Below are 15829 nucleotides of genomic sequence, written 5' to 3'. Positions count from 1 at the left end.
TAGTTTCCACAATTGAAAATAATTTTTCTCCATTTTCTTCTACTTGCTTTCTTCTCCCTGAGTCAATAACGTTCCTGATATCCAAGTATTGCAAAGTTTTCAAAAAGGTGGAGCCTTTAACCATAGCTTCGTGATGGTATTGTTTCGATTGATGGGATTCGAAGTCTTCGATTGCGTGTTTCCATTTCTTATACGGAACTGTCACAAGAGATTTTGAAGCCTGATTGCCTCCTTTTCCTACCGTGTGATGTGAGAAAATTATACAATATTTGCATAAAGCGCCGTTAATTTTCGTATAAACGAGCCACGGGTACCTATCAAGCCACTGTCTTTGAAATCGAAGGTTTTTTCTTCCCACTTACGCTTACTGAAAATATGAAATATTTTCCTGGCGTCCACGGAGTACTCAGAAATTTGAATTTTGATATAGTTTCCCATATCAAAGTGATGAATTAGTAAGTTGCTTTCTTCAGGTCTCACTTCGCGGAAAAAGAAGACGTGCTTGCCTCAGAGACAATAGGTCTAGCAGATGTAGATGAGTCACTCGCAGTGTTCGTCTTTTGAGCATTTGTAAAATAGGTAGAAGTGACGATTGCAAACGAACGAGGATGAAATGTGGTGATACAAAATTGCTCAAACACAGCGAAAACATTCCTCTGAACGCGACATATATGAGCGCTAAGTAAAGTGCAAGAGGCAATTGTATTCCAACATTTATGTTGTTGAACATCTTGTCGACCCTACCAGTAACCACGTGCACCCCGGAAAGGTAATTTTCCACACTTAGGCGCCTCAAAACCTACCTACGGAATTCTTGTGGGCAAGAAGGCTAACCGGGTTGGCCCTAATGGCAATTCACAGAGATGTCATCATCCCAACTGATGATGTTATAACAGAATTTGACTATAAAAATTTTATTTTCAATAATTATGAATTCACTGAACTGGAAACTTGAGGTTTTTAGTTTTAAAAACGAATATGTTAATACAGTTTTTTTAGTGGAGAGCTTTTTCCGTGCAAATGTAATGGTAATTGAATTTGAATTAGCAGGTCTTTTTTATTGCGACCCCCCGAAACAAAAATCTGGACACGGCCTTGCCATAAACTGCTACAAATGCCCTTTACTGTTTTATGCAGATGCATACTCAGAAGATTCCGTGCGAAGCGCATTATCATTGCATCCATTTTATTGAGTTTAATGAATATTTCAGTAAATATTTGAAAATATTTTGCCGAAACTCATTAATAACTATATTTTTTTAAGGACAAAACACAAGCACAACACAAGCACAGCAGACCAGTAATGCCAAACTTTGCGCGACTTAGATTGTTCCCCAACATTTATCGGCAATTCACTCTACACTAAAATGAATTTGAGATCAGAAGATCTCAATGGAGACCTTACGATGACTGTGTTGTGTTAGACAATGCCCCGTATCATTATATAAAATTGGAAAAATTTCAAAATTTCAGCATCAAGGAAACCTAATATTCTGACTGCGTTCTAAAAGTATCCAATTTTAATAAACATTACTCAAAGTGGAACTTTTAGCAATAGTTAATGAGCACAGAAAAAAATATGATAAACATATAATTGTTTTTAGTCTACCACCATATAACTGCGAACTTTAAAACTGTTCCAAGACAATGTACTGCACTCAGTGGTATTTACAACTTTTATGAACATATTAAAAAAACATACATACAACTATCGAAATTGCAAGTATAGCAAATTTATATTTGTGAAATATTTTGAGCTGTGATGGTTTCATGGAATCATTGCACAAAACATTTTTACGTAAATGGCATATGAGCAATCGTTTTAACATAATATGACTATTTTAACAGAATAGAATAGGATTTACTTATTATTGCAATGAAAAAAAAACAACATGCTGACGGCAAAACTGGTTTTAATTATTGAAAACCATATACTGCTAAGATCCATATAAAGGTTTTTCACAGACCTGTTGACCTGATGTCATTATAGCGATGATTGACGTCACGATGCGCGGATAGTCACTTTATAGACAGTACTAGTTGTTGTCCGCGGCTTCGTCCGCATAGAATTTGGTTTGTCACATTAAGTTTCGTGATAGAGCATTTTGAATAAATAGTTGCCATATTTTTTTATGAACTCCAACTTCAAAACTGACGAAATTCAATGCAATCTTTGAATCCCTTTTTTCCCTTTGGAGGTGGAAATTTGTAACTCCCTTTCTTAATGCTTTCTTGATGCTATACAAAGAACCTGCCTGAATATTTCAAGATACTAGGTTCAGTAGCTTCGGCTGTACATTAATATAAGAGCGGGCAACAGCTATTCATATTTTCACTTTAAAAATACAGTAACTAAAAAAATATTCCATCTGCACTAAGTATTGAATAGACGACGTCTGCCCTCACGCGTCTGCTAGCGTTCGGGTCGCGTTCTCGGCGATGACGCTTTTTTGCTTAGACCGCGCATCGTCCCCCGTCGTCTTACAGTATACGCGACGCGCAATGGCTTACTGCGTTGCGTCAAGTTATTCTTATTATGATAACTTTTAAACGATTCGTCAAAATGTGCATTGTAAAAAAAAGTATCCTATTTAATTGTATTTATGGCTCAGTATTTTGCATATACCACATAAGAGGTAGATATATGCTATCCTGGATTTTTATTTAGAACTATTTGAGATAAACAATCTTACAGGACCTGAACACTTGGGATTCACGCACATCATTCACAGTATTCCAGAAATATCAATGTCTTATTCAATACACAGTTTACGCCAATAATACTTTTTTTTCCAATAACATATGTTTATACATATTAGTAGTGTACAACTTTCTATCTCAGTTTTATTTTTTCAGCTGACCCTGTTATGAGCGTTGCTGGAGAAGATATTTTCCCGAAAGTTATCAATGATGCTTCTTCAGAATTTTCAACAAATGACAATCCAATGTCAGATTTTGAATTACCCTATGATTTTTCAGAACTATTAAATACAAAACAGGATTCTGAAGAAAAGGACTGTGAAGGAAAAGACTCAGAGTCAAACCAAAATGATGATTACAAACTGAGAATGGAGAATGATACAATCACTCAAAATTTAGTAGAGATAGCAATGCAACCGAAGGAAATAAACAAACTGATTGATCTCATTGACTGTGATATATCTACAGAAAACAGTGACAGAATAGAATCTGATTATACACCTGAACCTACTCGAGGCAGTCGTTCGTGGGATCATATCGGTGAGACCGATCAAAGTACTCAAAAGGTTATTGTTTTGCCTAATAATCATTGTTTAACTGAAACATATGATATGCCTCATTCTGATCTTTTGGAAAATGATCAGAGTACTCAAAAAGTTATTGTTCTACCCAATAATCACTGTTTGACACCTACATTCAACATGTCTGACAATGATACTTTCAACTCATTCCAAGGGATGACTTCTGAAACACAATTTCCTAGTTCATCATCATTTAAATTTGATGGAATCAATTCTGCTTCGAAACAAATATCATGTGCACCAATGACTAAAAAAGTTTGCTCTGCAACTACTTCAAATATGAAGGATTCTAAGAAAAGTTCTATAGTGGATTCGGAAAAACTCAAAAAGGTAAAGACAACCACTCCGATGAATACAGAGAAAGTCCGGAAAGTAGTACAAACAGATATGCTACCAACCAGAAGTTACAGTAGAACTAGACCAGCCAAATGGATCAAAAGTTCAAATCAACCTTCCAGCAACAACTCCAAAGTGATTCAGTCAACTTCTCTGGATAAACACGAGTCTAAAACAAAATCCCTAAACAATAATTCACAAGAAGTTGTTTCTACAGACAATCTGTTAGAATTATCATTCTCTAAGTCAGCTCGAATTCTTCCAGAAAAGCCAATTGTTATTAAAGGTATTTCAGCAAATGAAGACGTTGGAATGAGCAAAAACGTGAATGCACAGTCTAATTATCTTTGTCGTTTGGAGAACATCAAGGAACAAAATTCACGAACAGTTCCAAAACCTGATATCCTACAAGTTAAGACGACCATCGGTAAAGCAGAGATACTTTTGAAGACAGTGAATAATTTGGAGCAGGAGAAAAAATCATCAATTTCTCAATCATCTGTTGTTGACAAGCACAGAAAGAGTAGTGTTCCATTAAAATATTGTTCTGTTAACACTTCGAATCAGGCTATTGCTTCCAAAATACCGTCCAGTACTCCTAATACCGCTCTAATATCAAAGTCACCTGTCTCAAGTTCAATAATGAAGTATGAACAAAATAAAGTGAAACCGAAAGACGATGCAATCTCTAATACGAACCACAGCAATGCAAACAGAAATTCTCATCCTACTGGTCCCAAAGATTTTCTTGAACAGGACGCTGTCTTACCGAACATTGCTGACATTGTGAAATCTCGAAAAAGAGTGCAAACTAATCTGTACTCATCAAGAGTACCTTCAGAAGAATTTTCAAGAAGTTTATCACATTCTAGGCCTAAAAGAAGAAAAATTGCAATGGAGCCGAGCCTCAATGAGAAAGCTACCACTAACACAAAGGCTAAAAGTTCAGCTGTAGAATCACCAAGGTCTGTATTAGAAGACTTTGAAGAGGACACCGATAAGCGAATCAATAGCAGAAATTCTTCTAGGAAATCGTTAGATATAAATACAGAAATTGATGATCCGTTAAGAAACCGTTTGAAGGCAGATGGAGCTACACACAATCCTCATTTTTCTGGTATTGCTAGTAAGTATTCAATGAATTATTCAATTGAGAGAATATTAAGCAAAGATAATGACTCGAAGCAAAAGCACCATAATGAAAGTACAGTTAAAGATTCTAGGCAACGGGAGGGTCGTGAATTTAGAAGAGGCTCTTCTAGCGTACCGGATAGAAGTGAACCTGAAGTGTGTAAATCAGATGATCAAGTTCCAGAAGATCCTTTCGATAGGCTCCTCAAACAGAAAAGTATAAACCCTCACTTTTCTAACAAAGCGAGCACTAGAGAAAAGGAACGTAATTATGAGTCAGATTTGGTATATAAAATTAAAGAAAAAAGTTTTATTAATGAAAAATCTCATCGAGATAGACCAATAAGGGAGGAAGCGAAAAGAGTGTCTGGTATTTCTCACGACCGAAGATCTCAGGAAAGGGACATTAGAGAGAGTTATAAGCGATATCCCAATTATCAGACACATGGAAGTAGGGATTCCTACATGTCAGAACATAGAAGAAGTAGTGGTAGTCATTATCAGTCTACAGGGTCCAGCAAGCATAATAGTTCGAGGCAGCCAAGTCGTTACCTGGGGAGTAGTTCTAGGTTAGTTTTTGAATATTTTCTATTTTTACTTCATATTCAGTAGTAATATCTCAAAAAATTACTAGAAATATTTATCTTTCTGTCTTTTTTTGACATATGATATGTCTTTCGGGGTTATCTTTTTTATATTTTTTGCGAATGGCCATTATGATACTATTAGAATCAATGGCAACTCAATAATTGACAGTATAGTTAGTTGACAATAAGTGTTTGAAAAAAAGCAAGAGTGTAGTAAAATGAAAACAATTAGTGAAATTTTTCTTCTGAAGATTCTGATAGATTGATGATTTGTCTGATTGATTCGGCCGTTATTTGATGGAAATCCATACTAATTTCATAAACTATACACCTTATGATTTGATCTCCACAAACTTTATTTGAGAAATATACCACGACATGTTTCACTAACACAGTAGCTTCTTCAACAGTGATTTGAATACTACAAGTTGCTTCTTACACTAATATTTATTTACCACAGTTAACTACAATTGAGACTACCTCCATCAAATTACCTAAACCTCTACAACTTTTATATACCTGAGGTACATCTTCAATTATGATTACCTGAAGAATATTACCTCACTTCTACATCAATTATAATACTTCCTCGTTTTTTTTTTTATAATAAAAAAACAAGTTCAATATTGGTGATCTATTTAATCCAGTTGGGCATTCATTAGAATGTTTTTTTCAAGTTTATTGATTTCCATTGCTTTCAAATGATTCAGTTTCAAACCTTTATTTTCTCGTCGTTAAAGATATGATTTTCTTCTAAAAGATGATTTGTATATGTTGAACTTGTTTTCTTATTTACATAGCTCATATGATGTTCCTGGATTCGATTCCTAAATGTTGTGCCAGGACACGTTCCACACTTAAATTTATATACTCCTGATTTCTCGAATTTGGATGTTTGTCTTTAATATTTTTAAGTAACTTTCCCAACGTATTAGGTACTTGTTCCATATGCAATTTTAATATCGAATTTCCTCAAAAATGAAGCTTTATTTCTGAGGAAACGAGATATTAAAATAACATATAGAACAAGTAATACCTTGGGAAAGTTAGAAAAATGAAGCTTCATTTTTGAGAAAACGAGATATTAAAATTGCATATTGAACAAGTACCTACCTAATATGTTGGGAAAGTTAGTTAAAAGCAATAAAGACAAATTCGAGAAATCAGGAGTATATAAATTGAAGTGTGGAATGTGTCCAAAGGTATATATTGGTCAAACTGGCAGAACATTTAGGAATCGAATCCAGGAAAATCATATGAGCTATGAAAATAAGAAAACAAGTTCAACATATTCAAATCATCTTTTACAAGAAAATCAAATCTTTAACGGAGAGTTCGAAATTTTACACATAGAAAATAAAGGTTTGAAACTGAATCATTTGGAAGCAATGGAAATTAATAAAGTTGAAAATGCAAACATTCTAATGAATGACCAACTGGAGTTAATAGATCACCATTATTGAACATATTTTCTTAAATAAAAAAAAGGAAGTATTATTATTATTGATGTAGAAGTGAGGTAATATGCCTTAGGTAATCATAATTGAAGAGGTACCTCAGGTATATAAAAGTTGTAGAGGTTTAGGTAATTTGATGGAGGTAGTCTCTATTGTACTTACCTGTGGTATATAAGAAGCAACTTGTAGTATTCAAATCACTGTTGAAGAAGCTACTGTGTTAGTGAAACATGTCTTGATATATTTTTCAAATAAAGTTTGTGGAGATCAAATCGTAAGGTGTAGTTTATGAGATGATTGATGAATTCGTAGTGATCTTAGGTCTGTCATTGATGAATCTCGGTTGTAATTCCAAAAAACATCAATACTATAAGAAAAATGATGAAAAATAACGGTGGTGAATTTTAACTGATTACCAATTTTTAGCTTATATTTTATGAGTATTTAATTATTTTTCTTCAATTTGAATAATACTTCAATCAATTTCTTTATTGAGTACACAATTATATTTATTAATCTACTCCCATGTTTACTTCAAACTTTTATTTTCCATATGTGATTGTACTGATTTTGAGATAAAAGAGAGCCGAAGTTAATTCTCTCACACGTCCAATTGGCTATATATTTCAAGAAGTCTAGTGTGTCGCTTGATTTGTAAGCTATCACTCAAAATTTTACCACTGTATCGCTTTACAACGTTTCATAACGTTTCTTTCACAGTATATTCAGTTAACTACTTTCTGAACCAATACAAAAGAGTTGGCATAACGTAGATAGAAGCGTTGTTTGCCATATCACAGACTGCAATTCTATTGAATTTGTTCCTCATAGATTTCGCTCAACTTGTCCGGCGCACAAAAAAATGTTTGTGTGAATTGATGCAGATAAATGCCCAAAAATTCAACTTGGAGAATCTCATTAATTCCCATTGAAATAGAAAAAATGTGACCATTCTGTGCCTTTATGCTTTTGATTTATTCTAACTACGTTTGCATGAGATCATATTCGGCTACAGCAACAATCAGAAGGCATTCACATTATCTCATTCGAAGGTACAGTATTAATCGATAAAATTCAAAATTACTATCCAAGCGTATATAGAGAATCAATAGAAATTCAAAAATACAGAGATAGTTTCAATAGAAAATAAGAGGCAATGAACATAAATAAATTCTGGCTACGTACACAAACAAGGTTAGGCAATACAATTAAGAGAAATCAAGCGTTCAGAACAACAACTCGAGCACCAACTCAGGCAATGCGACCTTACCACATCGCCTTTGTTTTTTTTAAGGACAAAACAGAATCCTACAGGAAAATCCTCAAGGCGCTCTAAGAGCGGTGCCTGTGGGAAAATAGCGATTAATATTGTATTTCAATCGCTGGAGATTAAATCCATTTGAAAAAACGTTCTCAGGAAGTTTATTCCACATAAAAGCAGTTCTCCAAATGAAAGAGTTCTCAAACAGTTAAGTTCGAGGTGTACTCAGTTGAACCTCAAAACGATGAGCAGCCACAGTCCGTCGCGTATTTCTGATATGTACCGCTCTTGGTAGAATCAAATGAGCCAAGTCACTTGAACATTCCCTGTGAAGGTATCTATAGAAGAGAGACAAATTCCCAACCTTTCTTCAATGTTCCAGACTATCGAGGTTGCAAGTGATGTTCGCGTCTCCAATCAGGAGGTTGGCTCTTTTCTGGATGGAATCCAGCAGTTTCAGGGTATGCTTAGGGGCGGAGCTTGATGCATAAGAACAATACTCTACTGCAGTAGTCGACGAAACGTCAGGCATAAAAACCTGCAGACCACGGCCAGAAAACTCGGAAAATAGCTTTCACAAGAATATTTTTGATAACTTTTTCATTAAAGTTGAAGGACATGGTAATCTCCAGTTCTTATTTTGACGGGGAAAACGGAGCTAATTCATTTTGGGTTACACATATTGAAGGATTCAAAGAAATGGTAGCGTATGAATTCTATATTGAACAAAAGTCTTTTTTGTGCAGGAAATCAGGGTTTTTTATTCGCCTTTCTGTGGATTTTCATTTTCCACAATTTGAAACAAATGAAAATTGTAATGTGAGAACTTTATAACGAGCCTCACTGCAAGGTAAGGTATGTTGTGTTCAGAGAGACTGGTACCAATACTTCTTTTCGTGGTTCCAGTATACACCGACCCGCATCTACAAGGAATCCGTGGCGTGGTACCCCGGGTGTTGCTAAACGTACCTGACCTTAGACTTTCTCTGCTAGTTTTTCTTGTCCTAAATATTGGTTTCACGTCGTGTTTCTCTATAATCTCCAAACCAGTTCTATTATATTTTTAACATAATCCGGCGGTGGCAAACTTTTTCATGGAAAATTTCGAACAACGGGCCTTAGAGCAAACGACAGTGAAACCACTGTGTTATGTTGTTGACATGTTCGTGGTATGGCAAGATGGCGAAGAGACGCTAAACGATTCTCTATTATATCGCTAAACCGAAGGTACTCTAAGGCCTTCTTGGATGTTCTTGTGAGCAGACGTGAAGGTGGTACATTAGGCCACAGAGTGTACAGAAACCCATACACACAGACAGGTACTTAACAAAAACTCTAACCACCAGCCACAACAACAGAGAGGGGCAATTAAATGTATAAAAAATCGTTATATTTTACATTTAAGTATTAACATTCGTTCATGTTGCTTCTCTCCTCTTTCCATGCTAGCTTTTATATGACTTTGGATACGTTTCTTTTTGACCGATATTACATCTTTTTCGCCTAACGGATCATTACAAATAACATATACCATATTGAGCATTAATTAGCAGTTATTAGCAATTTATTGTTTGAACAATTATTAGAAGAGATATCGGTAAAAAAGTCAATAAACATACAGTAACAATCTTAATAATCGTGAGCGGTAAGTGATACAAAAAATATTATTGAACAAAAAAGATAAGAAATTCAATTGTCTATAATAAAATTCCTTATAATTGTGGGCCTCAAATGCACGGTTACGGAGATACAGACCCAAACGGTTTTTCGCAAAATGGCGGCAATTCCGTTCGTATTATTTGTAAATATTTTATGTTTTTAGGTTCATTACGTCATACTGCACCTATTTGTGAAAAAAATCACTCCTGCCGAATTATGAAAGACAAAATCCTCTATTCTCTGTACTAGTCTTTATGCCAATGGAAGTAGGAGGCCGGTATAACTATTCTCGAAGCGACGCGACACCTAGAACGATCGACCACCAGTCGAGTTGAGCGCGACCTTGGCCACGTCAAAATTGATTTATGATGGCCAGCGGCGGCCGGCGTTATTTTTTTTCAGGGGATGATTTTCAACAATATTACATGATATTTGTTATATTTTACTGACAGACTTTTTTTATATTCGTGAAGTATATTTTTTATATTTATAGATGATGTACCTTTTCAATATGATTGTTTCGTGGTATAACAATTCTATTACTCTCTCAAGCTCTCAACAAGGCCCTGTCTCTAATAAATTTTATAAATTTCAGTCGACCAACTGTATACCACCAATATTCAAGAACACCTCAACAACAGAAACCCGAAAATTCCAGATCTAGTTTGTTTTCTCCTAGGCATATTACTGAAGAAGAACAACCTGATTGGGCGGAGAGATTGATTAACAAAGGGTTTTTTGACCCACCAAGTGAGGGTACTCCTCAGTTTTTTCCTCGAAAGAGTAAGTAGCACCTTATAATTATTTTGAACATTTACCTCGTTTGTGTTTTAAATCTAAAAACATAGAATCACAGTGCACCCCGCCATGCATGAACTGTCGCCATACGGCCCCTAGGAAATATTTCAATTGGAATTGCATATTTTTTTCTAATTATTCTAATCGATTATATAATGCATACAAATACTGGAAACATGAGATAGATGCCAAAAACATGAATAATTAGTCAGAAAAAAATTTATAAAATTGTATACCAAATATTGACAATTAAAACGGTCGACCATTTGGCGGACATTTCTGCAGAGACAATTCTCTGTTCAGCTTCATCACATACCGCTGTTACAGAGTAACACTTCTGTTTCACATTATGTTCGGGAGTAATACGAGCTTTCACTACACATATGTTTGCTTCCCTATTTACTTGAACATATCCAATAGCTGAACCGCCATAACAATATCTTTCGGACCTAAAAACACAAATATTATCAGGTTAGAATAAGAAGTGATTGTAAACATTTTCTTAAACAAATTTTTCACTACATTATTTGAGGTTATGTACACTTTTTCAATGTTAGTAAGCAAATAACTAGAAAACTGAACGAACAGCTGAAATTAAAGACACTTATACACAATAATCATTCAGGTACCTTGCAGCTTTGAAGCCTCTAATCTCAGCTGAAGTGAAATCGGGATGATTTGCGAAAAAACTTGTCATCATGAAGACATCTATTCTCGGCAAATTGTTAGATTGTGCCATGACAAATCCGGCTTCAGCCATTGTATTTATTTTCTGGGACGTTCACAGTAATGATAAAATGATAACAGCCAAATAACTGCTTGCAAAACTCTAATTAGACGGACAAACAATAATAGAATAGTACAGAACAGCATGTAAATAAATGTTGTTGACATGGACTTTGACATCATCTTAAGATCCTACCAATCCCGTTGCGTTTTACCTAATTTGAATCTGTCTCGTAATTTTTACGTTTTCAATTATGAACTATTTAAAATTTATAAAGTATATAGTCATGTGAACCCATTTACATTGATCTGGTATCAAAATAGATTAAGAAAAAAATTAAAATGAGCTATTTTATATTACATGCATATGACCTATTTATAACAAACTCACCACATTTGTTTTACCATGCACCAGAAAAATGAATATAGGTGCTTGAAATCACCAGATTGATTGGTTCTATAGGTAAAAGGTAATCATACCTTGTGTGGAGTTTTCTCAGGTTCTCAAAAATATCTGGCTATTTGCAATGGACTTTACCAGTACTTGATGAAAATTCATGATAATTTATTTAGGTAATACTTTTTATTTCAGATTATAAGTAAACAATTTATAAAAGTGCAACACGTGTTTGACTATATGATACATTCAATATAGTTTGTATCAGATACACCTGAAGAAGATAGTATACGAAGTCTTTTCAACAAATTTTCACTTTTCTCAAAAAATATTAATCATCAAACTCTATTTTGTCCCTTCAAAATAGTCCCTCTCAAATGTAGTACACTTGAGCCAGCGTTTTTTCCAACCCCCGTAGCAGTCCCAATATGCATTTTTTGGTATGTCCTAGACCTCTCTCAGCGATTTGGTTTTTATCTCCTCGATCGTCGCAAAACGACTTCTTTCGTGGGTCTCTTCAAACTTGAGAATAGGAAAAAGCCCCATGGAGGCAAATCTGATGAATATAGTGGCTGAGGCATGATTACGTTGTTTTTGGTGAAAAAAATATGAACAATCAATGACTAGTGAGCAGGTACATTATCGTGATGCAAAAGCCATGAATTGTTGTTCCACAATACCGGACCTTTTTTCGTATTGAGCAAGCGCCGCATAACTTCAAGATAATACTCCTTATTGACCATACAACTATGTGGTAAGAACTCCTGATGGACTATGCCACGGTAATCGAAGAAAACATTGATCAAAACATTGACATTTGATCGAACTTGGCTGGTTCTCCTGGGCTCTTCCATTGGGACGATTGTACTTTGGGTCGATGTCATAACCATAATACCCATAATTAGTCACCAGTTATAATCCTTTTAAGCAAATCTGGATCGCCGTTGACGTCATCCAACAATTCCTGAGCGATGCTCATGCGACGTTTTTTTTTGGACAAAATTCAGCAATTTTGGAACGAACTTTGCCTCCACTTTTGGACTTCATGTCCAAAATTTCTGAGCCATGAGTCATGAGCCAACCGATATATCGACATCCTCAGCAACTTCTCTTAAAGTGATTTGACGATTCTTCATAACAATTGTCGTCACCTTCGCAACATTTTCATCGGTTGTTGAAGTTCTGAGGCTTCCACGAACGTCGTCGTTCACACCTTCTCGACTTTTTGTGAAAAGCTTGTTCCACTTGTAAACATTTTCTACACAAAACTTGATGCAAATTCTTGTATCCTTTTTTTTGATAGCAGAAATTCGCCGAACACGCAAAACACATCTAACTTTTATGCCCCTCACCAACAAACTAAACATGCTAAACAGCTGAAACTGTGAACATATGTTCGAGACGAGTGTACCAACAATATAAAAAATCACTAGTCGAATGTAGATAGCCCCGTAAATTTGAAGATTCACCTCATTTCAGGTCCTGTATAGTGAAACACATGCTGCGGTTTTATAAACTGTTTAGTGATCATACGCTATCTGACTATCCTTCAAACTACAAATGATAGACGCCTTTCCTTGAACTTCTTGTTGAAATTCTCAACGAAAACTATACAGCGTGACTCATGGTCGATGGTAGGTTAGACGTTTCTGGAAAACGCAAAGCATGATTTTTCTGAAAATTTCACCTCTCACATTTCCTTACCTGTTCTATCGATCTAAAATATTTTCAGCATTGCGGCGTTGCCACTTCCATCAAAAAGTCCTAGCAACTTTATTTTTTTAAATGGAACACCCCGTATATTAATACATTTTTGGAATCGCTCTGGTATTTTGATACTTTCTTGTTAATAATGTCCTATACCTATCTCTATCTGTTTTCGAGATACAAAATAAATTGTGCTAAATATGCTCCAAAACATAGCCTTAATTGAAATTAAGTACATCAGTACTCTCAATTCATGAAAAGTTGATATTTTGATGATAGTTTGGACAAACTCGAAATATTCAAATAACATCAAGAAATCGACTCCATATCATCCAGGGCGTACTAAAATTACTATTATTTCCATTGTGCATAAAAGTAGTCAAAAGTTCATTTTTTCAAATGAAACCCCCTGTATATTACTCGGTAAATTGAAAGATGGTGAAAAATGCTCCGAGATGATATATCATATCCCTATACCTAAATCGTCAAGTTTTCTCAATAGTCGCTTCTTCTAGAAACATTTTTTTTTTTTTAGAATTTGGATTTATGTAGCAGTGGAATTATCAAGCTTATAACAGTTTGGTTACTTTTATAAGTAATTTACAAGGAGTTATCAATGGTGTTTCGAATCATCTTCCAAAATGAATGCAAATATCGATTATTCAAACGAAGTTCTTATGTAATTATTTATTATACACACGAACAAAGTGATCAAATCATTGTCAGAACGTGTAAAAAATTCAACCAAATGTATCCTGAATTACCACCAATGAACGAGAGTAAGTTTGTAAGGTTACAAAATAATTTCCTTAACTATGGCTCAAAGTTTACAGGAAACAACTGTACCAAAAATCAGTCATTTCTAGGTAAAAAGTAAGATTTTGTGGGCTAAAACATGTGAAAGTACAGACAATAACAGAATAGGATGATTCAAAATAACAAAATTGTAAACAAAATATCACATTTTCATAATAAAAGCTGAAAATGTTGTCCATTACATTCTGAACACTTCGTCAAGTTTCCTGGAAACTTCCCGGTGGAATGAGCTGGCGCTCCGTCCAGTTGAAACCACGAATTCCTATATTCCTCTAAAGGCAAATTTTCAAGAAAAACGGTTACAGTCGTCCTTAATATTTGGAGATATCTCTCTGCATTCAGTGTGTCTTCATAAATAAATGAGCTAATTTTATTGATATTCAGAATACAGAAAACATTCAGGTAAAATTTTTCTTGAAAACCCATTTCTTTTGTAACATGAGGATTATGATCAGCCCAAAAATGTTTATTCCTTCTATTGAAAATACCATCCCTCGAAAATTTTGATTCGTCGCTCCAAATTATTTTTGACAAAAATTCCCGATCTTCCTGTGTATAAATCAAAAGGGATTCACAAAAATGCATTCTACCTGTGAAGTCTTCTGCTTTTAGAGCTTGAACTTTGGTAAATTTATACGGATGCATTCCGTGATTTTTCAAAAATTCGTTGTACTGTATAGCATGTGATAGACCTAAATCTTTTTCTGCACTGCGAATGGAAGCTTCTGGATATGCATAAAAATATGCCAAAACGTTAACAGTATTGTCCTCATTTGAAGTAACAGGTTTTGGTAATGTTGAAGGCGCTTTTAACATGAAGCCGTAGTTAAGGAAATTATTTTGTAATCTTACAAACTTCCTCTCGTTCATTGGTGTTAATTCAGGTTGAATTTTCTACAAGTTCTGGCAATGATTTGATCACACTGTCCGTGTATAATAAATAATTTCATAAGAACTTCGTTTGAATAATCAATATTTGCATTCATTTTTGGCGATTTTTTGAAACACCGTCAATAACCATTTATCAATTACTTATAAAAGTCACCAAACTGTCATAAGCTTGATATTTCCACGGCTACCTAGAAATCAAATTCTTTAAAAATTATTTTTTGTACAACTGTTATTGAAAATCTCTATGATAGAAACACTTCAATCAGAACACCTACCAAAAAATCATTTAGAAAAGTTCACACATGCAATTCGTGCTATTGGTAATATTAAATCCCTGTGAAGTTACTGACGATGACGAAGTAGTATTCAGTCCAACTGTAGAAAGTCCTTCATGACTAACCAATAATCCTCCTTAAAATAACGTGAGTTTGCGTATGTAGTTGTAACATATGCCTTGAAATCCAAAGATCGTGTGTTCAAATCCCATGGACTCTATCATTTTTTTATTATCAGCAGTAACGTTATACAAAAAAATTTGTATTATACATTTGTTTTGCTGAATCGTTCAGTATATATCCTTCCTATTCCTATAGTTTTTGAAAACATTTCTCTGACAGTATCTGAATAAGGAAAGCGATAAATGACATTTCAGTGACAAAAACTTAACTTTCATGTTTCAAAAATAATTTCAAAAGGCCCCAGTGCTCTGATATATGAAACGTTTTCACACAATATTTTTTTAAAACTCCACTTCATTACCTCAAGCTTCTAATGGAAACTTG

The 15829-nt window shown here is 34.6% G+C and overlaps 2 protein-coding genes across 6 annotated transcripts in view; one reads left to right on the top strand and one right to left on the bottom strand.

Moving 5' to 3' along the window:
- The window catches only part of LOC111509045 (uncharacterized), a 62084-nt gene that overhangs the window by 33373 nt on the left and 12882 nt on the right, over positions 1–15829 (top strand). For 4 of the 5 annotated variants that reach the window (XR_012465546.1, XR_012465545.1, XR_012465548.1 and 1 more), the window contains 2 exons: positions 2857–5317; positions 10308–10495. Coding sequence is in view for 1 of the 5 variants with exons in the window: in XM_074175795.1 (XP_074031896.1) it covers positions 2857–5317; positions 10308–10495 (2649 nt within the window). In the remaining 4 variants the exon portion in view is untranslated. The remainder of the gene's footprint in view (positions 1–2856; positions 5318–10307; positions 10496–15829) is intronic. The other variant, XR_012465547.1, reaches the window with a different exon arrangement.
- Positions 10536–11796, bottom strand: LOC141482467 (uncharacterized). Its single transcript, XM_074175796.1, has 2 exons — positions 11140–11796; positions 10536–10959 (listed from the first exon to the last, which is right to left on the bottom strand). The coding sequence occupies exons 1-2, from the start codon at positions 11268–11270 to the stop codon at positions 10731–10733; spliced, it is 360 nt and encodes a 119-aa protein (XP_074031897.1). The 5' UTR covers positions 11271–11796; the 3' UTR covers positions 10536–10730.

Source organism: Leptinotarsa decemlineata, unplaced genomic scaffold (assembly GCF_025532065.1).
Source record: "Leptinotarsa decemlineata unplaced genomic scaffold, Ldec_3_MD MMD2_tig00001344_RagTag_RagTag, whole genome shotgun sequence".
NCBI classification, from domain to species: domain Eukaryota; kingdom Metazoa; phylum Arthropoda; class Insecta; order Coleoptera; family Chrysomelidae; genus Leptinotarsa; species Leptinotarsa decemlineata.
The sequence above is the reverse complement of the archived record's forward strand: the minus strand, read 5'-3'. Positions and strand labels throughout refer to the sequence as shown.